Source organism: Canis lupus, chromosome 18 (assembly GCF_011100685.1).
Source record: "Canis lupus familiaris isolate Mischka breed German Shepherd chromosome 18, alternate assembly UU_Cfam_GSD_1.0, whole genome shotgun sequence".
In the NCBI taxonomy this organism is placed as follows: domain Eukaryota; kingdom Metazoa; phylum Chordata; class Mammalia; order Carnivora; family Canidae; genus Canis; species Canis lupus.
The window spans coordinates 51,177,684-51,202,976 of NC_049239.1; the positions used below are offsets into that span (position 1 = coordinate 51,177,684).

The 25,293-nt window shown below is 42.5% G+C and overlaps 2 protein-coding genes across 12 annotated transcripts in view; one reads left to right on the forward strand and one right to left on the reverse strand.

Annotated features, from left to right (window-relative positions):
- Window positions 1-1,042: 1,042 nt before the first annotated feature.
- Window positions 1,043-10,930, forward strand: RBM4B (RNA binding motif protein 4B). Of its 9 annotated transcripts, none has more exons than XR_005373611.1 (5): window positions 1,043-1,199; window positions 1,883-2,306; window positions 5,910-6,012; window positions 7,192-7,868; window positions 10,320-10,930. XR_005373611.1 is itself a non-coding variant. In XM_038563813.1 (4 exons), the coding sequence occupies exons 2-3, from the start codon at window positions 1,895-1,897 to the stop codon at window positions 7,857-7,859; spliced, it is 1,080 nt and encodes a 359-aa protein (XP_038419741.1). In that variant the 5' UTR covers window positions 1,043-1,199; window positions 1,883-1,894; the 3' UTR covers window positions 7,860-7,868; window positions 8,241-10,930. The 9 variants fall into 9 exon arrangements, 4 of the variants coding, with proteins under 4 accessions (XP_038419741.1, XP_038419740.1, XP_038419739.1 ...); XR_005373607.1 differs by lacking the exon at window positions 5,910-6,012 and adding an exon at window positions 9,432-9,653 and having other exon boundaries at window positions 10,239-10,930; XR_005373608.1 differs by lacking the exon at window positions 5,910-6,012 and adding an exon at window positions 9,432-9,653.
- Window positions 8,102-25,293, reverse strand: part of RBM14 (RNA binding motif protein 14) — a 45,250-nt gene continuing 28,058 nt past the window's right edge. For 2 of the 3 annotated variants that reach the window (XM_038563809.1, XM_038563804.1), the window contains 2 exons: window positions 10,932-11,020; window positions 8,102-8,381 (listed from right to left, as the gene is read on the reverse strand). In XM_038563809.1, coding sequence (XP_038419737.1) covers window positions 10,956-11,020 — 65 coding nt within the window. In that variant the 3' untranslated portion in view covers window positions 8,102-8,381; window positions 10,932-10,955. The remainder of the gene's footprint in view (window positions 8,382-10,931; window positions 11,021-25,293) is intronic. The other variant, XM_038563803.1, reaches the window with a different exon arrangement.

Consider the following 25,293-nt stretch of genomic DNA (forward strand, 5'->3'; position numbering starts at 1 on the left):
AATATCAAAGTAGCTAGGGAGGAAGAGGGCAGCCTGGGGAATTTGTGCCTGATGGTATCAGAGAAGCTTCTATGGAGCCACCACAATGAAGAAGGTGATTGACAACCACCCTGGCATACTCCACTCAGAGATAAGCTGGGTCCATCCATCTCTATACACGTCCCTTCTTTGTTCAAGGGTGACAGTGACTAACCCATCTAATAGCTTTTCTTTTGCCACTAGGAGGCGCCCGTGGACCACAGCTGAATTTTGAACGCCGGAAAGTGCCTGGAGCCCAGGTTGCCTAGACCTCCAGCAGCTGGTGTGGATTTGGAGACGCTTCCTCATCCCAGTCCCCGCGCCCCGCCCTAAACAAGGAACTTCTCTGGGCCTCTGCACTAAGTATTCCTTTGGGATATTCACCACGGACCAGGAACTGCGAGGGACATACAATTAGAGCTAATGCTCTAACAAGAGAGAGAAAGAGCCCACATATATCCACGCACAAACAAGATGTGACCGATAAATGTAGCCAGGATACAATGCTTCTTAGAACTATCCCAGCTCTGCCATCTTTGGTTCTGTTTTCTCACCAGTGAATAACATGCTTGCAGCGAAAAATATCGTTATATTTAAAGCTCTACAAAAACTGACTACGTTTGCTGAAAATGCGGCTCTTCTGTGTTTCTAAAATGTTGACCCAAGCTCCCAAAGAGGCTGGCCAGCCAGCTAAGAAAGCCCCCGTTTAGAGGACCCAGCGAGATAACCCTTTGTCATCAGCTCCCCTCCCGCCCTAACTGGCCCAACAGCACGATCCATTGTGATGTTAGCAACTCCCCGGGACCCTGATTACACCACCGTAGTGGTTGCGCCCGGAGTCCTTCTGACGCTTGAGCCCCGACACCCCCGCTTCCAGGGTGCTGATTGGCCAGCCGGGACTGGGGGCGGGCTGACCTCGGCTCCGCGGCGCCGTCACCAGCTGGCCCCGCCCCCGTGTCGAGGCGGCTGGGAGCCTAGCCTGGGGCGGCCATTTGTATGCGGCCGCGGGATTGGTCGCCCGGCTCCCGCGAGGGGGAGGGGAAGGAGGCCGCGCGCACTCGCGCGTGCGTGAGCTGGCGCGCGAGGTAGGGCCCGGTCGCGCCGAGGCTCGAGCGGCCGTCGCCATTTTGTAGGGTTCTCTCTGACGCGGGAGCCGCCGCCGCCGCCGCCGCCACCCGGAGGTGCGAGGGGGTCTTGTGGGGGTGTGCGGGGAGCCCGAGGGCGGGCCGGGCTGGGCCTCTAGCGGACGGGGCCGGCCCACGGTTTGGGTTTCTCTTGCTGCGGGAGGTCCGTTGAAGACAACGGGAGGAGGCGGGGCCGGGTCTCCGGAGGGGGCGGGGCAGGGGTCGAGTGAGTCTTTGTTGGGGCGAAAGAGCTGGAGGTTGGGTCGTTGAGGGTCTGGGATGGGGCCGAGGAAGCCTCTTTATTCTTGGAGTATTTTTGAGGGTAATACCGCACGGAGGAGAGGTACAGCGATTTCCCTCCAAAACCTCGTTATCAGGGACATTCAAAATACATGCGTCTTGCCCCCTTCTTGAGCTCTTCTCTTTCCTGCACCCCAAAAAGAGTATTTTAAGACATAAAACAGCCAACTCTGTTATTTAAATGCGTCTCATTCCACGGAGATAATAGACGGTGCAGTGCATGCTGACCCTGACCTCCTGTTTGGGTGTCACACACCTCACACTACCTCTTATGTACAAACCTTTTCTTCCTATTAAGAAAAAAAAAATAATAACGTTTATGTGAGATCTTGAATCTTGAAGGTGCCAAGAACTTCTTTGGAGGATTAGACCAAAATGCAATGCCCTGAAATTTCCCACTCCACCCTTAACTTTTGGAAATCTTATTTCTTCTCTCCCAGGCGCTTATCAGGATGGTGAAGCTGTTCATCGGAAACCTGCCCCGGGAGGCCACAGAGCAGGAGATCCGCTCACTCTTCGAGCAGTATGGGAAGGTGCTGGAGTGTGACATCATTAAGAACTATGGCTTTGTGCACATAGAGGACAAGACGGCCGCCGAGGATGCCATACGCAACCTGCACCACTACAAGCTGCACGGGGTGAACATCAACGTGGAAGCCAGCAAGAATAAGAGCAAAGCCTCAACCAAGTTACACGTGGGCAACATCAGTCCCACCTGTACAAACCAAGAGCTTCGGGCCAAGTTTGAGGAGTATGGTCCAGTCATCGAATGTGACATCGTGAAAGATTATGCCTTCGTACACATGGAGCGGGCAGAGGATGCAGTGGAAGCCATCAGGGGCCTTGACAACACAGAGTTTCAAGGTGAACTGCTCTGGGGTCTGGGTGGCAGAGTAGTGGGGTCTAGGTCAAGACAGAGACAAGAACACAGGACCAGGCGGCTGTCAGGGTGGTGGTTTCCTTTCTATTTTAACTGGATATAATAGAAAGATTGCATGTTTACCACATTTAAGCACAGTTTACTCTTGGGAGAAGCAAACACTCCCTTTTCAGATTTATTTGCCAAAATGTTCAACAACTGTGTAGAGTCACAAACTGGGTTACTTTATCCCATAGTCTTCATTCATTTGAGTGCTGTGGGAAGTTTAATCTGGGCAAATAAGTACCTCAAAGAAGTGGGGATAAAAGTCTGTGGATTACCTCCTGCTTTTGTTATGACCAGGAAGCTTTATATTTGAGAGTTTAAATGATTAGGGTTTATACTCTTTATTGCTTTATGTGATAGGTTGTTGTGGGAAAGAGGGACAGAGACATCTAGAGGGATCTCTATATTATAAACCTGAATGGTGAACCTGAATTTGGGGAAGTAACTTTTGAATGCTCAAATTTGTTCAGTCTATGAATTATATAGGCAGGGCCAAAACCCATGCCATTGGACTATTCTCCACCTACTATTATTTAACCCTAATGTAAAAAAAGAAAAAATTTTAAAGACTAGATTGAATGAAATGATGGTCCTGCTTCTGAAAGGTTCCAGTAAAGGTGGCGTGGTGTGTATTGTATAATTTTACCAATTATAAAGGTACAAAGGTTATCACTAATACCTCAAGGTTATCTGAAGACTCTGCCACTGTGCTAATATAGTAGCCCCTAGACAACATGTGGCTATTAAATAAATTTTGAGTTTTCCAGTTGTATTGTACACATTTGAAGCACTCAGAAGTTACATGAGACTATTTGTGACTTTATTAGTATAGATAAGAACGTTTCCATCAATCTTAGAAAGTTCTGTTGGGCAGCGCTGTTCTACAAGTTTTTTGCTGACAGTATCATCTTGACCCACACGTTTATAGCCACTTCTCAGGTTCATAAGTTAACACTATTTTTTTCTGAGTGCCACTAAAAGGTTTATTGAGAAATAAATACTTAAGTGTTCTCTGCTAAACCTAGAAAACAAAAGAAATGGGAGAAGAAGAAAAGTTAACAGAAAAGGGTAAGAAAGTTTGCAAGTACTGTAGATTGCAAATAGTGTGTCAGATCTCTCTGGCCTCAGCCAGTGGTGTCTTGACCTTTAGCTCCTCTCTAAAGCAGAGGGTAAAAGTTATAGATAACTTGCTACCATTAACTAATTGTGTGACTTTGGACAAGTGTTTTAATCTCTCTGTGCTTCATTTTCCCCGCTTATAAAATAGAATTAATGATCCCTGCAGTACCTCCCTCACAGGATGGTAGTGAGGCTAGAATGAGGTAATAGATGTGAAAGTGTATTGACAGTAAGCACTATATGATGAAAGGTGAGTGTTGTTTGGAACAATGAGTGTGTTTCTATTACGGTTAGAGGTTTATTTAAAATGTGATAGCTTTTCTCACTTACGTCTCTTATTTATATTTTTCTTTTATTATTTTGGAAAGCTGTTGCACTTCATACAGCTTTAAGAATATTCTTAATTTTCACTTGATAGAGATGGGATCATGAATGGACAGTGTGTGGAGGGAAAATAGGGGTTTTCTCTTGACAGGTAACAAAATGTAAAAAGATTTGCAATTAAAGTCGGGTACAAACTGCAAAGATGTCCTGGTAATGTAATACTGCATGTCCTTACCTTTTTAATATACAATTGAATAAAAAGATAAGGGCAAAAGCATGCATGCATAAGTCATTTAATTGGGGGAGTTGGCTTGGGAAGAGTGCGTGTTTTAATAAAGCAAGTCTGATTATTCTAGGAGTGGGTGTTTTAGTAATAGTGATCCATGAAATTCTTTAAAATGTAATCATTGGAAAAGAATCCTTTATTTGGTTTTCATGTTCTTAGCTTATCTACTCCGAAGAAAGCACTCTACTCTGAGTTATACATTCAGACATTTTTATAACCAGCTCTGTTTTTTTCCAGATGACAAGAGAAAGTTTAGCATGGGATACATATTGCAGTTTTACAGAAAATATAATCTAGATACCAATTGATCACATTTGTCGATAAAGCCTTTTTAGTCGTTTCCTACCAAAGGTGGCCTTTAAGAGTGCCACTTTGAACATCTTTTGAACATTTATTAATAGTGCCATTAGGCTTCTGCATTTATGACTTATAAAAGGAAGCAGCAGAACCTGAGTTAACCTGGGTCTTTCAAGACCTGTTTCCTCTCCACAAGCAGCAGTGAACTGAACCACTGTTGAATTAGCAAACAGTTTGCATTGGAAGACCCTAATTCAAAAAGCTGTTCCTAAGTAACAGTTCAAGCAACTGAGTTGGGAATGGTATATAAGAGTTCAGGTGTCTTGTTTCTCCCCATATGTAAATGGGCACTAAACTGGAGTCCTGTTGTGGATTAGCTACACCCCCAGCCTTCTCTGAATCCTGGCACATGAGAGGAGCTCAGCACTTGGGACCCAAGCTGCCCATCTCTCAGTATTTTTAATAATCTGTTCCAGCTTTCAAAAGAAAACACTTCTATTAGGCTAGTTTTCTGGGAAATGTTGGCAGTGTATTTCAGTAACTTTGGAGGTCTAATAAAATCTTTAAGCTTTGGCCTCTCCAAGTGTAGCAAAGTGGTAGAATTTAATCTTTCAATTTTCTTTGCCCTGGTTCCTTAAGGTAATAGAGAAGCACAGTATTTTTCAGTTCTAATAACTTCAGGGGATTTAAATTAAAAACCTAGTTACAATCTTTGGAAATTTTTGTGTGGCAAAAATACTTCTATTACAGATTTTTTAGTTCTATTTAAAATTTTTTTTTTACCTGAATCTTTTTTACAGCTGCTACAGAGGTAGATTATAAACATCTTATAAACATAGATGTTTATAAACTTAAGAGTTTTTTCAATAAAACAGGAATGAAGATTGGATGTAGCAACAAATACCAAGGAAAAATCACTGGGTTTTGTTTCTCAAAAAAAAGAAAAACAAAACCAGGGCCAGAATCTATAAAAGTAAAAAGCAAATTAAATTGAAATTTTTAAAAAATGTACTTTTAGGTCTCTGAATTGGCTTTTTAGATTGACATGGTTATTCCGACTTCAGAATGGAAGCAGTTTGTGTCTATCACATAGGTTAATGTCACCATGCATGTTTGAAAACCAAGTAACTTAGTCTTCCAGTCTAAATCAGGGAGCTCTACATTTGGGATATAAACTAGGGCAAAAAAATGTGTTTCTGTTCTAAGCATAGTTAGCATGTGGTCCTTAATAACTTCGTAGAGTTAGGAGTATTTAAATCTCTGAAAACAATGGGTAGCTAAATGCTGCAGAGAATTACTGCCATTTGGTATTGTTGACTATCAGTGGTGATGGTGGATGCTCCCTCTCTGCTCGCAGCTGGGAAGTAAAAACCTGAGCATCTTTGTTCTGCTAAAGAAAGGGTTTTAAGTTGGAGGTGACAACTACTAGAAACTGGGGTGGTAGGAATCTTAGACATCGGGCAGAACGGAGTTTGACTAAAGTGATTATTACTGCACTAACCCGCTCCCCTCTCAGGGTCAGTGCATGGCGCTGTTCTGGCTGCCGTCCTGAATCGGGCTGTTTCCAACAGGATGGTGGAGCACGAGGCCTCCTATCGCATAGCTGCATCCAGAACAAGGTCTGTTAAAGAGAGAGCAACTTGCTGATTGCGGAGGGGGGATTTGTTCTGAGCAGCCCTTAAGAGTGATGTGAAGCCCCTGTTCTCTGCATCTGTAATGGCTGCCTTTTGGCTACAATTTGAGAAATACTGACTTGATCTCCAAAGTCTTAGGCAGTTTGGGACTAAATACTGCCAAGAATATTCCTTTTCTCAAACTGCTTTTAAAGACCTTGGATGCTTTCATCAGTAAGGGCCCCTGGGCTTGCTGGTACACAAGCCCAAGGCAAAGATTGTTTCTTCTCTTAGCTGTTTGTAGTGCTGGCCATTTCCTGAAGAATGGGTGTTGCTTGTTTGTATGGATGCCCAGAGGCTTTTAGGCAAATGATGCATTTTTCTAACAAGTAGATAATCCCCTATGAAGAATTGTGAGCCACATGTCTGGATGAAATGCTGAATTATTTGGGAACACACTGTCTCTAAGAAATGAGTACTGCTTCAGTATCTAATTCTTGCTGTTGAGAGACCTTGGTCAAGTTTTCTTTCCACAGTAGGCACGGATTTGCCCTTGCTGAAAAACATGGGTGGGGGGTTGAAATCTGGAGAGTCACATAACTCCTAGAGGTACTAAGGTGAAGCAGATGATGAGCCAGGTAGGATTTGTGTATCCAACATAGCCTTCTGGTGACACCTGCAAAAATGGCTGGAGGAAACAAGATGAACAGAAGATTGCCGTGGTTTTTAAGCTACAGTAATTGCTGAGGCCCTATATTGCCCTGAGTAAATCAGTGAGAGGTTGGTAAGATACTTTTCAAATCTGGCATAACTGAGGTTTTGTTGGCTATTTGGGAAAATTGGCAGGTCTTGAATCATTACAGTTATAACCAGTATTAGCAGTGGGAAGTTTTTCAGTTTCTGTGTTGGGAGCCAGAGGAAGGAAGGGAAAGTTGTGGAGACAGAAGTAGGAGGGAATCAAGCTACCTGATAAAAGTAGAAAGTATTGACTGGTCTCTGAGGATTCAAATTTTCTCTCATCTGTATTAAACCTTCACTCTGACTTCTTTTGGAGGGGATTGCTGAAATAGGTTGCAGGAGTGTGTGTATGTATGTGTGTCTTATGCTAACTAGTTACTTTGATTTTGGGAGGATTAAAGAATGCCAGTGAGTTATAATAAGTCTTCTTACATCTATTTCCTCAAGGCAAAAGGATGCACGTGCAGTTATCCACAAGCCGACTTCGGACTGCCCCTGGGATGGGAGACCAGAGTGGCTGCTATCGGTGTGGGAAAGAGGGGCACTGGTCAAAAGAGTGTCCAGTAGATCGTACAGGTCGTGTGGCGGACTTTACCGAGCAGTATAACGAACAGTATGGAGCAGTGCGCACGCCTTACACCATGGGCTACGGGGAATCCATGTATTACAACGATGCATATGGAGCACTCGACTACTATAAGCGTTACCGGGTCCGCTCTTATGAGGCAGTGGCAGCGGCAGCAGCAGCTTCTGCGTACAACTACGCGGAGCAGTCCATGTCCCATCTGCCTCAAGTCCAGAGCACAGCTGTGACCAGTCACCTCAACTCCACTTCTGTTGATCCCTACGACAGACACCTGTTGCCGAACTCAGGTGCTGCTGCCACTTCGGCTGCTATGGCTGCTGCCGCTGCCAACACTTCCTCCTATTATGGAAGGGACAGGAGCCCCCTGCGTCGTGCTGCAGCTGTGCTCCCCACAGTTGGAGAGGGCTACGGTTATGGGCCAGAGAGTGAGCTGTCTCAGGCTTCAGCAGCTGCACGGAATTCTCTATATGACATGGCCCGGTATGAGCGGGAGCAGTATGTGGACCGAGCGCGGTACTCAGCCTTTTAAAAACTGGAGGTGAGAGTGGGGTGGGTGTGGTTAAGACTCTATAGTTACCTTGAAAGAGATCAGTGCTGCATAGAGGAGGCTAAAGCCACCTGTTTGCTGTCAGGACAGTATCTAAGAAGTAAAAATTTACATATTAGTGTGAAGCATTTCTCTAGCTTAGGCCAGAGGTTCATTTGGCCTGTTGAGGTTTTTTAGTCTAGGACTCCAACCAGCTTGTTCCTTCAGAGAGAATAACAACAAACTCCGTTAGTGAGGATATTATTTAATTAAGCAATTTGGGTTACAGACACATAGTTAAGAGAACACTTGTTGAGTGCCCTCTTTGTACATTGTATCATTTAATCTATACAGTAAGCCTTTAAAATATTTTCTCTTTTACAGAGAAAAGAATGAAGGCTCAGAGAGGTTAAGTACTTTGAAGTCATCTGATAATTTAGAGGTAGTCAGAATTCACTCAGCCTTGGCAGACTCCAGAACTCTCTTCATTGGAAAAGTCGCGATGTAAGCAGAAGAATACGGGTCCTGGAGTTAATAATGAATGTCACAGTGAGAATTTTAACTACAACTTTAGACTTCTCACTTGCTAATATAACTACTTAGGTCATTAGCCTTTATCAGAGGAAACTAATATAGTAGATCTATAAGCCAAATAAAGTCCAATAAGCTATAGGTGTTTGGTTCTAAGACACTTGAAAGCAAAATGTTTTGGTGCCACTATCCCATGGAGTCCTTTCCTTATTAGTAGTCCAGACACCTTATGCATGAGCTCTTGAAGCCATATTTCTGCATAGCCTGTTACTAACATTTAGAGTCCCAAACACTTCTCATTTCTTCCAAGCAACTTTTGTTTTGGTTTTTGTTCAAGGGGAACACATAAGGAACTAGATAAAACAGGTAATTTCCAAATGTATAAAATCCCACTGGTGATGACCCCAGAAATTTAATTTTTCCTACTTCAGAAAATGTATACCAAAGATGTTGGAATGGCAAGAATAATTAGTAGGATTTTCTAGATAAATTTCATTTGAGTGGAAATGGCATCATGACAACTTTCTATTCTCATGGTTTTCCTTGTATCTTGAAATTGAGCATCACTTGAATTGGGAGGGCTGTTGAACAGTTTCCAGGGTTCCTAACTTATCCCATTGGTATATACATATAGAAGAAAATGAAGCAATGGGAATTTGCCCTTATATGTAGTGAGAAGCAAATAATGCTTTGAACCTGTGATAAATGATATCCTATATGACTATGACAAAAACGGATCTCTTAAGACCATTGTGTAGCAGTGTGTCTTTATGTGCATGAAGTACGTAATCTTAACAGCTTGTGTAGTTTGCCTTAATTTTTATTTTTAATGCAGCTGGATCTACCACGAAGTGGGATATTTCTCTAAAGGTGGTATCTACCAGATAACTTCTGTTTTCCTCAAATGTGTTTCATAGTTAAATTAGCATATTGTAGCTTTAGAAGGGTATCACTAAGGTATTTTAAAGTGAATTTTGACTGCAAGCAGTGGTTGTTCAACTAACCTCTTTTTAGTGATGACTTTTAAAGAAACTTACCTTCCAGGTGTGAACCTCAAATGGACTGAATAACCCTGAGTTGGTTGCAGTCCCAGGAGCCTGATGTTAATGAGGCTGCCAGGATGAAATACTCCAGAACTGTTGGGGATCTGAATTTGGGTCTCACCCTAGCAGAACTGATTCAAGAACGTCACAACTTTTGAAGTCGGTTGGTACAGATCAAGACCAAGATTTGGCCCTTTGTCTGTAATAAGTAGAGGAACTTGGTGTGAGTTAACTTCTTTTTTCCCCCAGCCATTGGTGTCTGGAGTTCCCATCATCAGTGGAAGAATTAGAGAATTTTAGGATTTCTTCTTTTGATTTGGTAAGGGAGGTTTGACCAAGTAGGGGAACTACTGGAGTTATGGTTCTAAATCTGTGACAGTAATGACATGTAGGTATATTGGAGGGTGACTGAACCGTTCCCTGATACCCTTTGATTGTCATTTCTGAAACCTTGTTTACTATGGAAGAATAAAATGAAACAAATTTAGAGTAGTGCAGTTGGCCATATTTGAGATCTTGACATCATCTGCTTTTTTCTGGATGCAAAAAATTAAATTATGGTTTTTTATAGTATGTGTCTGCCCTTTGTTGCAAGGACAGTACCCTTGTATCACAGAGGTTGTCTTGCTTAAAAGATGGATTAGAACATGAGAAAGATATATCTTATCACCAACACAGCAGTCTTGCAGATAGATTGCTTCTTATATGTAGCTATAAGTAGATTCCTTGGTAATTATATGGGATATAAGTTTGATCCAGTCTGACTTGGTTTTGTTTTGTTCTTTGTTCTTTTCCCCCTGGAATACAGGACGGGACCAGGGCCCTTGTACTCGGAACCAAGCTGCTCTCCAGGCATTGTGTAAGCCTCTTGTGTTGTGCTCTCTTTCAGGTAGGATAATTGCGGACTGAACCCTCGGGCTGCGGTCATATATGAGAACTTGCTCCGCGCGGTCCCCCTTGCCGGGATGTTTCCATTGCTTCATGTTTCAGTAAACAAAGGAGTTTGTGACCAACTATGTTTTCTTTCTTAATTTAATTCTTCTAAGTTGACTTTTCTTTCCTCTTGATACTAGTCTCTGTAGCCTTTCACTCCATTCCTTACATTCTCAGCCTCTGAGCAGCCCTAGGTAAGGATTATGCTGGCATCCCCTTTTTCCTGTACAGTGGAACCCCCTCTTATCTTGCTTTCCTTAGGAATTGAACCCTTCTCCCTGTCTACCTGCAACATCTCCTTTCCCTTTAAAATGACCATGTAGTGGCAAGAGACCTTTTACTCTTCTGTTAGCTCTGGACTCTAACATTGAAGCTAATCTGAAACTGCTAGGACCATTGGGGTTTTGGGGGTGGGGGTTGTTGTTTTGTTTGTTTGTTTTGTTTTATGTCTGACCTGTGATCGTGGTACAGCATTAGCTGAAATTTAGCCTTGTTTTACTTCACTCCTCCCACTTTTTTTTTTTTTTTTTAATATTTTGACAAATAAACGTTTCTAACACTTAAGTACCTTTTTGTGTTTGTTGACTGTTCTTTACCAAGTATTTTCTGGTTCATTCTTAGTAGTGCTCAAACTACAAAATTCAAATGAGTAGATGCCTGAAATTTAGATGTAAAAGGAAGGATTTAGTGAGGTCTAAGTAATATGGCCTCAACAACGGGTGGAGAAAAGTTATCCAGAATCTTGAGACATTGATAAGTATGCTACTGCTCGTGGTCAGGTTCCTTAATTCTATTAATTAATAGAATCTTAATTAATTTCTAAATAATCAAAGCTACTCTTTCCACTTTACAGGCTAGCAAACCCAGGTTAAAACCCCGGTATCAGGAAAAAGGTAAACTGCAATATTGCCATGGACCTATCAGGTTGATTCAATGAACAATGACTTCATAGTACAAGTTCAATTAAATTCTCTTATGAACTACTTAAAGAGGTCTCACTTCCTGTGGTGCTAGTATTTTGCTAGGTTTAGACTATGGCTAAAATGAATAACCATTATGAGAGATCAAAGGAGAACATGTCATATTTTTAGCAGAAGAGTGGGGTGTTAATGATTAGCAGTAACAACATTCTGCAATTAAACGTGTCTACGGAATTTTTTTTGAGATTTATGAACATTATATTTTATCATGGCTTAGGTCTCCATAAAAGCAAGATTAGTGATAGACTCAATCCTACTTAAGCTTTCTGTATTGAAACCTATGTGGAAATGCTCATGTGTAAATTCTGTGAATTTTAATCTAATTTTATAGCATTTCCTACGTATTTTTTAAATTATTTTTAAAGATTTTATTTATTTATTCATGAGAGAGAGAGAGAGAGGTAGAGACATAGAGGGAGAAGCAGGCTCCCTGTGGGGAGCCCAATGTGGGACTCCCCTGGAGCTTGAGCCAAAGGCAGATGCTCAACCACTGAGCCACCCAGATGCCCCTCCCTCACATATTTTCTATTTAAAATAATCCTGACAGAGGTTTCTAGGTGGCTCAGTCAAGCATCCAAGTCTTGATCTCAGCTCAGGTCTTGATCTCAGGGTCGTGAGTTCAAGCTCCACAATGGGTTCCATGCTGGGCTTGAAGCCCACTTAAAAAAAAAAAATCTAACCCAAGTGAAGCAAAATTTTTCCTGGTTTTGGGGGGTTAGGATATAACAGTCTGAAGAGGTTAAAAGTATACAAGGCCCATGTTAGCTTCAATATTCCCTAAAAAGGCAGGGCTCTTTTACATGAAGGAAAAGGCAGAGGTACTGGGATTCCCTTATAATTGATGTACCAGGCACCAGGCAGAATAAAGAAATATGTACACGTTTTGTTGGCCTCACCAAAATCTCAGGTCCTCTTCGGTGGGGGTGTGTGCACGCTCATGCTCACAGGCACATAAGCACTTTTAATGTAAGTTTAACATACTTTGATTCCTGTCTTGCTGGCAAGATAAAATAGTCTAGGAACAGTTCCACATCAGCTCTCTCCAATAAAACTTGGCAATGTTGGAAGTGTTCTAGATATGTGCTGTCCTCAATTGATAGCTATTAGCTACATGTAGCAATTAAATAGTACTTAAATTGGCTAGTGAAGCTGAGAAACTTTTTTAGTCACAGTATGTAGCTAGTGGCTATTATACTGGACAGCAGTTTAGATGGCAAAATAAGTTCCCTTATGAGCAAGGAAAAATCCTACAAAATATTTTTCCCTTAAAAACTTACATGGGGCACGTGGGTGGCTCAGTGGGTTAAGTGTCTGCCTTTAGCTCAGGTCACTATCACAGGGTCCTAGGTCAAGCCCTACATAGGCTTCCCTGCTCACCAGGGGGTCTGCTTCTCCCTCACCCTCTCCCCCTGTTCATTCTCTCTCAAATCTTTAAAAAAAAAAAAAAAAAAAAAACCCTTTCATTCCCCCCAAAAAACAGGTTAACACTGGGAAAGGGGCTAGTTTTCAGCCAATGTAAGAGGACTGTTGAGGGCAACCCCGGTGGCTCAGCAGTTTAGCGCCACCTTCAGCCTAGGACGGGATCCTGGAGTCCCAGGATTGAGTCCCATGTTAGGCTCCCTGCATGGAGCCTGCTTCTCCCTCTGCCTGTGTCTCTGCCTCTATGTCTCTCAAGAATAAAGAAAATCTTTTTTAAAAAAAGAGAACTGTTGAGTAGGAACAAATGTATTTATTTCTAAATCTCCATTAATACCATGAGAAATTGGGCAGCCCGGGTGGCTCAGTGGTTTAGCGCCGCCTTCAGCCCAGGGCATGATCCTGGAGACCCCGGATCGAGTCCCACATCAGGCTCCCTGCATGGAGCTTGCTTCTCCCTCTTTCTCCCTGTCTCTCTCTCTCTCTCTCTCATGAATAAATAAAATTTATTTTTAAAAAATACCAGGAGAAATTGCATGTTGTGAGCATAAATCCCTTTTATTCACAAGACCAAGTTTCACGATAGACCATTTCAGAGTCCCATGAGGCCTCTCAAAACGCTAAAAAGCTCCTGAATTCATTCATCAACGATTTGAATTCCTACTATGAGCCAAGATTTGAGTGATGAATGAAGGCCTATGTGGTTCCTAACAGAGAAGCAAACCTTAATTACATCTCTGATATGTACCATGGAGGGTCAAGTACAGGATGCTATGAAAACAGTAGTGACTGACTTTGGTGGACAGGGAATGGGGCAGTTATGTCCAAGTGAGAAAGTAGTGCATATGAAAGCCCCTGATCAAGAAGACCATGGCATCCATGAGAAACAAGAAAGGGAGTCTGTGGCAGGAATAAACTGCAGTAGGCATGTGAAGAGGTTAAGTTACAGGGACAGTTCACTAGAGCCTTATAAGGCTGTGTTAGGAATTTCATCTTCACCTTAAAAGACTAACTGGAAGCCATTAAGCAGTTTTAAGTTTGGGGGTAACAGAATCAACCTCTTTAAGAATCAAATTCACTTAAAAGATCACTCTGGAAAGGAAAAAAATGAATAGCAATATAAATGTGAAATTTATGGGATATTTAACAGAGGTCTCTCCCCTAATGATGAAGACAAAAAAAAAAAAGTGACATTTTAAAGGGGAAAAAAAAAATACCCTATAGACAAGAAAAGGATCATTCATTCATAAAGGCATGTGATTCTAGGGATAGTCCAAAGGGGTAGGGTTTAAATCCCTGAGGTTAATCAACCCATAAATAACTGCATGAACCCCTCCTACCCTAACATTTGCTTAACACCTGTTGTTCGCCAGGCCCTAAGGGCTTTGCACAAGGCACCTCTGAGGGGCAGGGGAGATGAGATAAGGTCTCAGCTGAGAGGATGGTATGACAAAAATGTTAATTGTTAGGAGAAATGTAAAAGTATTGTGTGAGTTCAGAGAAGGGCAATTATTTATGTGGTTCTACCAAAACTCTACTGCTTATTCTTTGTGCCTTACTTAAGACCTCTCCCCTTGGAGCACCTGAGTGGCTCAGTGGTTCAAGTCATGATCCCAGGGTCCTGGGATTGAGTCCCATATCGGGCTCCCCACAAGGAGCCTGCTTCTCCCTCGGCCTATGTCTCTGCCTCTCTCTCTCATGAATAATTTAAAAAAAAAAAAAAAGGGAAAAAAGAAAAGACATCTCCCCTTTGAAACAAACTTACCAGTTTACAGAGACAGGGAAAATGGAGGGATAATGAAGGCCAAGGGGATATCCCTGGCCCAGCTTCAGGGTGGGGGATGGGAATGAAGAACATCCCAGGTCTTCCATTTCCATGAATTTCTTCCTGAGCAGTCCACCCAAGCAAGACCCAAACACAGCAGCAGCACAGTAAGACACTTCAAGTACAAAGCAAAATAAATCCTAGCCTGATTTAAATATTGATGCCCAGAAAAAAAGCATCCAGATTCCCCTAGGTGGTATTTGAGAACTCCCTGGGTTCTACTGCAACATCTTCCCTGGGGTGGTAGGGGAGACACAGACCTGCCACAGCTTCTACTTGGCAGAAGTCCTACTATAGCCCAAGCTTTGTTCCACCTTTTAGGCCAGTGGCAGCCTTGTAGAGATAGACAACGTGTCACAAAAGATACCAGGTCTTCAGCACTCAATGCACTGTGCAGAGCTTGCCTGAAACGCAAAAAAGGGTTGTGAGGCTACAAGGCAGCCCAAAGAGAGAGAGGAAGCAGCTTGCCCAGGATGGACTTCATGGCTTGTGAGGATTTGTCTCACAAATGTAGTCCTCAAACAGTCTCCTGCCCTAGGAGATTTCGGAGGAAAAGAGAGATAAAAATGCATTACTAGGAAAAGCTGTCAACTTGTCAGAATAACCCGTCTTCAGGGCTTTTAAGATCTGGGCTATGTTCTCCTGCTGAAGAGAACTGAAGTACCAGAAATATCAGATTAGCCCCAGGAACAGAGGAGAAGCTAAAGTCTGGTGAGATTATTTAAATCAGTAGTGCCTTAGTTTTCCAAGTCCTTTAAAGGTCCCAGCCAAATTCAAACTATACAAGGGCCCTTCAGATCTGATGATTTATCCAACATCTCTGCTAGTCCACAAGAACCCCACGAGGTAGCATTCTTGGCTGCCCTGGTAATTAAAGCAATAGAGGTTTAAAAGTTTAAATGACTTGGGCCACCCCTCCCCAACACCCCCCACCACCAACAAACACATGCTGAGGGAAAGCTTTCTGATACCTAGTGCTTGTTCTCTATAGCAGAAAGCCACAGTAAGAAGTTACTGGAGAGGAGCAGCTGGCAAAGGGATCCAGCAGTCTTAGGGAAAACCCTATCTACATGGAGGAGATACAATGGAAGGTTTTTTTTTTATTTTATTTTTTTATTTATGATAGTCACACAGAGAGAGAGAGAGAGAGAGGCAGAGACATAGGCAGAGGGAGAAGCAGGCTCCATGCACCGGGAGCCCGACGTGGAATTCGATCCCGGGTCTCCAGGATCGCGCCCTGGGCCAAAGGCAGGCGCTAAACCGCTGCGCCACCCAGGGATCCCAATGGAAGGTTTTTAATAAGCTTCTTCATTTGGCAAGGTGAACCTGACTGCCACAGTAATGGTGGTCCTGCACTGCCCTTGGCTCTGGTATCTCTGAAGCAGGGCAGTGGCCATGTGAATTAGGAAAATGAGTGGTTAGGGAAAGGGCTTTCCCCTCCAAAGGTATCATACTCCCTCCATGTTGAGGTGTGGCCAGGATACTTCAGTGGCTGTGTGAACTGTACCTCTCCTTACAGACACAATGAAATTTTAAACAAGGTCATCCAAGGCAACTGGCCAATACTGTGGGAATCACACTGGTGCTGGTATGCTTCCCATCTGGAATCACACTGCACTAAAAAGGGCTGGGCAAGCCAGGCTTCATTAGACAGGCACAGATCCCTGGGCCCCACAAGGAAGCCAGAACCCGAAGGGTAGATAGAGCTCGTGTCCTGGTTCTATGAGGACACTCATTTCTTGAATGACTAGGACTGCTAAGGCAATGAATGGGGATAAGGGCAGAAGGTATTATGTTCTCCAGAGGAACACATAATTCAAATGATAGTTTACATACTTACTATTAAATGCCTGTTATGTATCAGGCGCTGTCGCCTGGCATGGAGGAAAATTCCTTGATCACCTTTCAGTTTTGTGAAGAAAATGTTAAATAAGCAAAATAGTGGGTTAAGTACCAAATACATGGGTAAGGAAAAATGGGAGGGGGTGTCTACTAGGAGGACTTGAAGCTAAGATATTAAGGATAAGAAATTAGCTCAAAAGTGGCCAAGGGGGAAAATCCTTCCAAATAGAAAGAAGGACCTGAGGGAGGGAGTGTTTGGTGAACTAGGACCTGAAAGGCAGGGCAGAGTGGTTAGAAAAAGATGGGTGAAAGGGCATCTGGGTGGCTAAGTTGGTTGAGCTTTGGTTGATTTTGGCTCAGGTCATGATCTTGGGGTCCTGGAATCAAGGTGTCCCCTCCTTTGGGCTCTATGATGGGGTGGGGGGTTTCTGCTTGAAGATTCTCTCCCCATCTGCCCCTCCCCCAACTTGCACATGCTCTCCCTAAAAATAAATCTTAAAGGGCGGGGCGGGGGGGGGGGGGGAACAGGGACAACACACCTGGGTGGCTCAATGGTTGACCATCTGCCTTTGGCTCAGGTTGTGATCCCAGGGTCCTGCGATCAAGCCCCCCATCAGGCTCCCTGCTCAGTGGAGAGCCTGCTCCTTTTCCCTCTGCCTGCTGCTCCGCTATTTGTGCTCTCAAATAAATAAATAAAATCTTTAAAACAAATAAATTCTTAAAAAATAAATCTTAAAAAAAAAGACAACCAAGAAAAAGAACCCTATGTATGTCTCTGGATCCCTGAACTTTGAGCACAGAAGACAGGTCTAGGACAAGAGAAGTAAATTTCAGTCTTCATCCAGATCAGCATAATCCAACAAAAACATAATGTGAGCCACAAATGCAAGCTACATATGTAGTTGACCCTACATACTGAACAATATGGAGGTCAGGGCACCGACCTTCAGTGTAGCCAAAAAGCCACATATAACTTTTAATTGCCAAAAAACTTCACTAATAGCTTACTGTTGACTGGAAGCCTGATAACACGAAACAGTTGATTAATATATACTGTATGTTTTACACATTATATACTGTATCCTTACAATAAAGCTAGGAAAATATTAAAATCATATGGACGAGAAAACACATTTATAGCATTACACTGTATTTACTGGAAAAAACCCACATATAGATGAATCCACATAGTTCAAATGCATATTGTTCAAGGGTCAACTGTAATTTGAAAAATTCTAATAGCCACATTTAGAAAAGTAAAAAGAAACAGGTAAAATTATTTTATTTAACCCAACAGATCCAATATATTATTTCATATAATTTGATATAATGATCATTTAAATGTGAATGATCATTATTTTTCGTACTAGGCTTTTGAAACTCCATGGGAATTTTATACTCACAGAACCCTATAGGTCTGTGGCTATCCTACTGGAGAGCACAACTTTAGTTAGTATGCAAAACGAAAGGAATTGATTAAAATTGCCTAGAACAGGGTTTCAACCTTGGCACTTCTGACATCTAGAGCTAGGTAATTCTTTGTGGTAAGGAATTGGAATTCTTTCCTATGCACTGTAGGATGCGTGGCAGCATCCCTGGACTCTACACTACATGCCAGTAGCATCCCCCCAGTTGAGACAAGTAAAAACTTCACACTGCCAAACTGTCCCAGCAGAGGGTGGGGAACAAGGAGCGGAAATCACCAGTGATTGAGAAATACTGACCCAGAAAGAGTATAAATTGAAGAGGGTCCAGGAGAATTCTGGAGACCTCCAGATTTGGCATCCACCGTAGGTAATATACACAGAAAATTAAAAGAAACAAAAAGAAAGGAAGGGGTATGGTGATTTCACATGAAGACCTCAGCACATTTCTGGCACATAAAAAAACCCAACCTATGTTTCAATAGCAACATCAAGAAGTCTTTCCCCACCACCACTTGTGAGAATTAAGTTTTTCTCATCTTTTCTGATCCCTTCCCTCTAGACCAAGGAATAGCCACAGAATTTCAAAAGCATGTACCAAGGACCACTGACTGTCCTCAAAGAAAAATTCCATATACCTTTCTGGAAAGACCAGCAGTTATCCAAATTAGAGGAAACCATAGGAATAAATTCAAATCTCAAACTTTCATTGCCTTGTGGACAGCCTGCTGGAGCATAGAGAAGAAAGTAGGGAGCTGGAGATGAACATTTGGGAATCTTCAGAATATAGATGGTAGGTAAGGCCAAGGGAATTGGCAATACCACTAAAATAAGCATGGAGAAAAGAGAGAATACAGCCCCTAGCTTCATTTTTACTGCCCTGAAAACTTACCAGCTTCCTTTTCACCTTGAAAACCCAAATCTGCCATTTACAAAAATGGGAGGATTATAAGGAATATCTAGAGAACCACCAATGTAAACGCTAAGGGAGAAGGGGCCTGGCTGTAAAATGTTCAGCATATGGTATGGATGAAGCCAAGGGAGCAAAGGAGTAGGACAAGGAGTAGGACAAAGAGTACTCAAAGATGAGTAGGGCAGATCATGCAGGACTTTACAAACTTTGCACTGGATTCTAAATTTGAAAGGAAGAGCCTCTAGCTGCAGTAGGGGGATTAAAGAGGTGGGGTCTAAGACATTATGTGATTTCCATTTGAAAAGCATCACTCAGGACGCCTGGGTGTCTCAGTGGTTGAGTACCTCCCTTTGGCTCAGGGTGTGATTCTGGAGTCCCGGGATCATGTCCCATGTTGGGCTCCCTGCATGGAGCTATTTGTCTCTCTGCCTGTGTCTCTGCCTCTCTCTCTCTCATGAACAAATAAAAATCTTTTTAAAATAAAGTAAATAAATAAATGCATCACTCTAAGGGGAACTTGCATAGCTCAGTCAATAGAGCATGGAACTCTTGATCTCTGAGTTGTAAGTTCAAGCCCCACATTGGGGATGGAGCCTACTTAAATCAAATAATGGCAATAATAAAATTTTAAAAAGGAGCATTCTGGTTGCTGTACTGTGTAGACAGTAGATGATGTAGAAGCAGTGAGATCAACTGGGAAAGAACTTTAGGAAATACAGGTAAGAGAGGACAGTGGCTCTTACTAGAGGGCCAAAAGTCTGGAAGACTGTGAGAAGTAAAACCAGCAAGATTCCTAATGGACTGAATGTGAGTATAATCCAGTTCTTGGCCAGGATAACTGAAGGATGGGGTCTCCATCAACTGAGATGAGGGAAGGGTATAAGAGGAGTGATTGTGGAAAAGGATACCTGTCAGAAGATCAAATTTACACAAGTTTTGAAATATCAGATGCTCAAGCAAAAATATCAAATTTTTGATATCAAAATATCAAACAGGGTATGAATCTGAAATTTGGAAGACTTGGACCAGAGATTGAACTTGGGAATACTAATATTCACATGGCATCTGAATCCACAGGATTACTAAAGACTCAGAGCTGAACTATGGAGCCTCTAACATCAAGAGGTCAGAAAGAGAAAAAATTAGCAGAGGAAATTGAAAAGGTAGAAAAACCAGGTGTTATGTCCTGCAAGTCAAATTAATTGTTCAGGAACAGAAAGTAATCAATTTTGTCAAAATACTAATACCAAAGATAGAAGTAGATAAGGACCAGGGGTTGAAGGGATTAACTGCAAATCAGCACAGGGCCTTTTGGGGTGAAAAAATGTTCATCTTGTGATTTATCAATGTGTCAAACTGTACTCTTAAAAAATCTGTACTCTTATTTCATGGACATGAGTACCTAGGGACACCTCGGTGGCTCAGCAGTTTAGCGCCGGCCGCCTTCAGCCCAGGGTGTGATCCTGGAGTCTCAGGATGGAGTCCCCAATCAGGCTCTGTGCATGGCCTGCTTCTCCTTCTGCCTGTGTCTCTGCCTCTCTCTCTCTCATGAATAAATAAAATCTTAAAAAAAAAAAAAAAAAAAAAAAAAGGAAAGAGTACCTCGGTAAAGCCATTTTTTTCTTTATAAAAGGTGCATCACACCATACTCCCCTGCTTAAAAACAATACTATTTCAAGAGTAAAGGCCAAACAGACCTACGTGAACTACCCCATCATTTAAAGATCTAACCTCCTCTCCTACTACTCTCTCCCTGTCACTCCATTCTTCCCCCTACCGGCCTGTTAAAACAGGCCAGCTACAATCCCACCTTGGGGCCCTTACTCAAGCTGTTCTCTCCGCTTAGAATACTAGAAGTCTGTTTGGCTCTTATCTCATTCAAATCTGCTCAAATCTCAAGTTTCTCAATAAGGCTTGGCACCCTATTTATCACAGTAATCTGCACATACATACAGTACTCTAGCTCTCCTAACACTCTATATTCAAGTCTTCCCTTTTTTAATACAAAGCTATTTCTTAACACCCAATTCACTATGTTCACTGTCAATCCTTGAGTCATGAGAACTAACACAAAGAGGAACCACCACACCACCACAATGGGCATGTGACATGAACAAGAAGCCGCCTTCTTTTCAGGTAAAAGAAACTGACCACGTGACTTAGCAACATAAAATCACAAGCAATTTTCCTGTGGAATGGTAGAAGTGAACATCTGATTAAAGAGGGTTTAAAAAAAAAAAAAGAGGGTTTAAGACAGGGCACGTGGGTGGCTCAGTCAGTTTAACATCTGCCTGGAATCTTGGGATGGAGTCCCGTGTTGGGCTACCTGCTCAGCAGGGAGTCTACTTGTCCCTCTCCCTCTGCCCACTGCTCACTTGCTCACTCCATGTCAGATAAAATCTTTAAAAAAAAAATAAAAATAAAAAGGGCTTAAGAGAAAATGGAAATCAATTTCAATGGAAATCAATTTCAATGGAAATTGGAGACAGAAACCATAGAAAATGCTTTTGAAGAGTTTCGCTACAAAACAGAGTGAAGAGGGGTACGTTGGTGTCCCAGTGGTTGAGCATCTGCCTTTGGCTCAGGTGGTGATCCCGGGGTCCTGGGATCGAGTTCCCTATCCAGCTCCTCGCAGGAAGCCTGCTTCTCTCTCTGCCTGTCTCTCATGAATAAATCTTAAAAAAAAAAAAAAAAAAAAAAACAGCAGAAATGAAGTGGTGTTAACGAGCAAGGGAAAGTTTTTAGTAGGAATAACAATATTTATAATGCTAGTAAGACTGATTCAGTAAACAGGAAAACCAGATATAAGAAGCAAAGAACTGCAGCAGCAAGCTGGCCCTAAGGTGTTAAGTAGGGCACTGGCCCTAGGTAAAAGAAACTAACCAGAGGGAATGTGATGTGGCTGCAGATGCTAGAGGGGAACAGGTGTGATGAGAAGGCTGAATTCCTGGGATCCCTGGGTGGCGCAGCGGTTTGGCGCCTGCCTTTGGCCCAGGGCGCGATCCTGGGGACCCGGGATTGAATCCCACGTCGGGCTCCTGGTACATGGAGCCTGCTTCTCCCTCTGCCTATGTCTCTGCCTCTCTCTCTCTCTCTGTGACTATCATAAATAAATAAATAACTATTTAAAAAAAAAAAAAAGAAGGCTGAATTCCCTTCTGATTGTTTTCTCAGTAAGAATGAAGTAGGCCAGTAGCTGAGTGAGCCTAAGAGAGGAAGTGAAAAGAGACAGCAACGGACTAGGGAACTGTACTCCTCCTGATCTCTTGGCAGAACCATAGTCTACACAAGTCAGGCTAACGATCATTCAAAGTGAAACTGTTTTCCTCCATCACCTTCAGCCTCATCAATCAAGTGACTGTGAACAGATGAACTGGATATGACCTGGGATGCAGTACTTACTGCCAAGTGTGTATGATGATGCTGGGGGACTGAGTAGCCCCAGGGCTTGTAAAGAAAATGATGTAGACAAAGAAATGATAATGACTGGTATGTTTTTCAAGTTGGGGAAAGTGGTGAGAATATAAGAGGGTGAGGGACAATGAAAAGTTGGATCAATGAATCAGAAGTTCCAGTGGGATCAGAGGGTTGAAACTTTGAAGAAAGCAATCTGGAAAGACACAAGATGGGACTACCTGGGTGGCTCAGGAGTTGGGTATCTGCCTTTGGCTCAGGGCCTGATCCTGCGGTCCTGGTATCGAGTCCCACATCAGTCTCCCTGCATGGAGCCTGCTTCTCCCTCTGCCTCTGCCTTTCTCATGAATAAATTTAAAAAAAAGAAAAGAAAGACACAAGATAGCTAACATAAGAAAAGGAAGTGAATTTTTAAAAATGAAAGAGGCTGGCATTTTGGAAGGACGGTCTCCAAACCAGAGAAAACCAAGACACCCTTCCACATCAGTTGGTACACCACTGATGTGATTTACCCATTTCCCCTTGGTGAAGGGGGAAAATATTACCAGATTTCTTATTCACTTCCACTTCTTAAAAGATATCCAACACTAAAGCCAAAAGGAAATTTCTTTCAAGAAACTGTTTTAGTGGGACACCTGGGTGGCTCAGTGGTTGAGTGTCTGCCTTTCAGCTCAGAGTGTGGTCCTGGGATCGAGTCCCACATCGGGCTCCTAACAAAGTGAATAGAAGACTAAGCCAAACATACCAATACACAGGTGGAGCTTGAGCAGCCAAATCAAATAAGCCCTTTCACCAAATATGAGAACATTTTAAAGACTCCAAGTAAATTCTTAGATTGCCAATGAGTATAATTTGCCAAAGAAAATTTCTAAAGTTAAGGGGTTAAAACTTACATGTCTGTCCCTAAATTGGTATGCAGGCTTTCTCTCAGAGCTACGAACAGTGTAATAACAGAAGAAACAGTTACGAGAGAAAAATCAGTCTCATCCATCATGATTACAAGCCAAGGCAAGTCCCTGTAGGCCCAAATCTGATAGGGAAGCCCCTGGGCATTGCCACAAATGGATTGGGGAGCAACACCAGTTCTTCATCAAGTTCTGTAGGTTGACTACTACTGAATGAATCCTGAAGGACAGGCATGCCAGGCATGCCAACTGCAACCAATCTGATTAACACTCCATAAAGTAAAGACTACATACTTTAAGCACTCTGAGCATAGATTCACAAGAGTTGATTTTGCCACCGGCCAACCCCTAGAGACTACGATTTAATAATTAATCTAAGGCAATAGTTCCTCCCTGCATAAACAGGGGCTTATAAGAGTAGGTAGGAGGTATCCAATGTCCTGTTCATTCCGCTTTCTTCAAAAAGGGTGCTAAAATGGTTTCCTTCTTATAATCAGAACAGGAGATATGATGTTCAAATAGCATCATTTTCATCCCTTTTTGTTCCACTGCAATTAAATTGAGATTTGTTTCTATTTGTTCCCCAACTGAGTGGCCATCTAGAAAAAAAAAAGGTTAGAGATTTACCTCACACTTTATAACAAATTCCAAGTAGATTAAAATTCTAAACTTAGGGCAGCCACGGTGGCGCAGCAGTTTAGCACCGCCTGCAGCCCAGGGTGTGATCCTGGAGACCCAGGATCGAGTCCCATGTCGGGCTCCCTGCATAGAGCCTGCTTCTCCCTCTGCCTGTGTCTCTGCCTCTCTCTCTGAATGAATAAATAAATAAATCTTAAAAAAAAAAAATTCTAAACTTAAAAAATGAAACCGTAAAAATACCTGGAAAAAAAAGAATTTTCTTACTTTCTTCAAGTGCAGAAATCCCAAGTATGATGCAAAATCCTCAAGTGCTAGAAGAAAAGGCTGGAAATTCAATTACCACACATTTAATTTTTCTACATGGCAAAATCATCATGAAATGACAAACTGGAAAAAACACTAGCAACTCAGATCACCAAATTAATTTCCTTAATTTATACATTGCTTCCACAAATAAAACCAATACTGGATTTTAGAAAGGTAAGGACTAAGAATACAAAAAAATGGAAATAGAGATCCCTGGGTGGCGCAGTGGTTTAGTGCCTGCCTTTGGCCCAGGGCGCGATCCTGGAGACCCAGATCGAATCCCAAGTCGGGCTCCCGGTGCATGGAGCCTGCTTCTCCCTCTGCCTGTGTCTCTGCCTCTCTCTCTGTGACTATCATATAGAAATTAAAAAAAAAAAAAAAAACGGAAATACAAATGACTGTTAAAAATATAAAGATGATCTACCTCACTCATATAAACAGATACTATATTTATAAGCTATCATTTTACACTATTAGGTTGGGAAAGATCAACACATACACTGCATTAGGATTTAAGAAAAGATTTTCATAACTTGTTGGGATATAAACTGTAATAACTTTTTTTAAGGATTATATATATATTTTTTAATTTTTATTTATTTATGATAGTCACAGAGAGGGGTGGGGGGCAGAGACATAGGCAGAGGGAGAAGCAGGCTCCATGCACCGGGAGCCCGACATGGGATTCAATCCCGGGTCTCCAGGATCGAGCCCTGGGCCAAGGGCAGGTGCTAAACCGCTGCGCCACCCAGGGATCCCTAAGGATTCTATTTATTTTATTTTAGAGAGGGAAGGAGGGGCAAAAGGTGAAGGAGAGCAAGAATCCTGAGCAGACTCGTTCAGCATGGAGCCCAATGCCGGGCTCAATCCCACAACCCTGGGATCATAACCTGAGCCAAAACCAAGAACCAGATGCATAATGGACTGAGCCATCCAAGGTGCTCCTCAACTGTAGTAACTTTTGAGAACAATCTGACCTGTACCAAAATGCAAAATGCCATTCCACCTTTAAGAATATAGCTTACAGGGGATTCCTGGATGGCTCAGCGGTTTAGCACCTGCCTTCAGCCCAGGGCGTGATCCTGGAGTCCCGGGATCAAGTCCCACATCGGGCTCCCTGCGTGAAGCCCGCTTCTCCCTCTACCTGTGTGTCTCTGCCTCTCTCTCTCTCATGAATAAATAAAGTCCTAAAAAAAAAAAAAAAAATATATATATATATATATATATATAGCTTACAGATACACTTGTGCTCATGCAATATAACCA

Excerpts from the sequence above, each read along its gene's own strand:
- RBM4B (XM_038563813.1), top strand. The coding sequence starts at position 1,895 with ATGGTGAAGCTGTTCATCGGAAACCTGCCCCGGGAGGCCACAGAGCAG. Across the intron at positions 2,307-7,191 it reads TGACAACACAGAGTTTCAAG|GCAAAAGGATGCACGTGCAG; the intron begins GTGAACTGCTCT and ends TATTTCCTCAAG.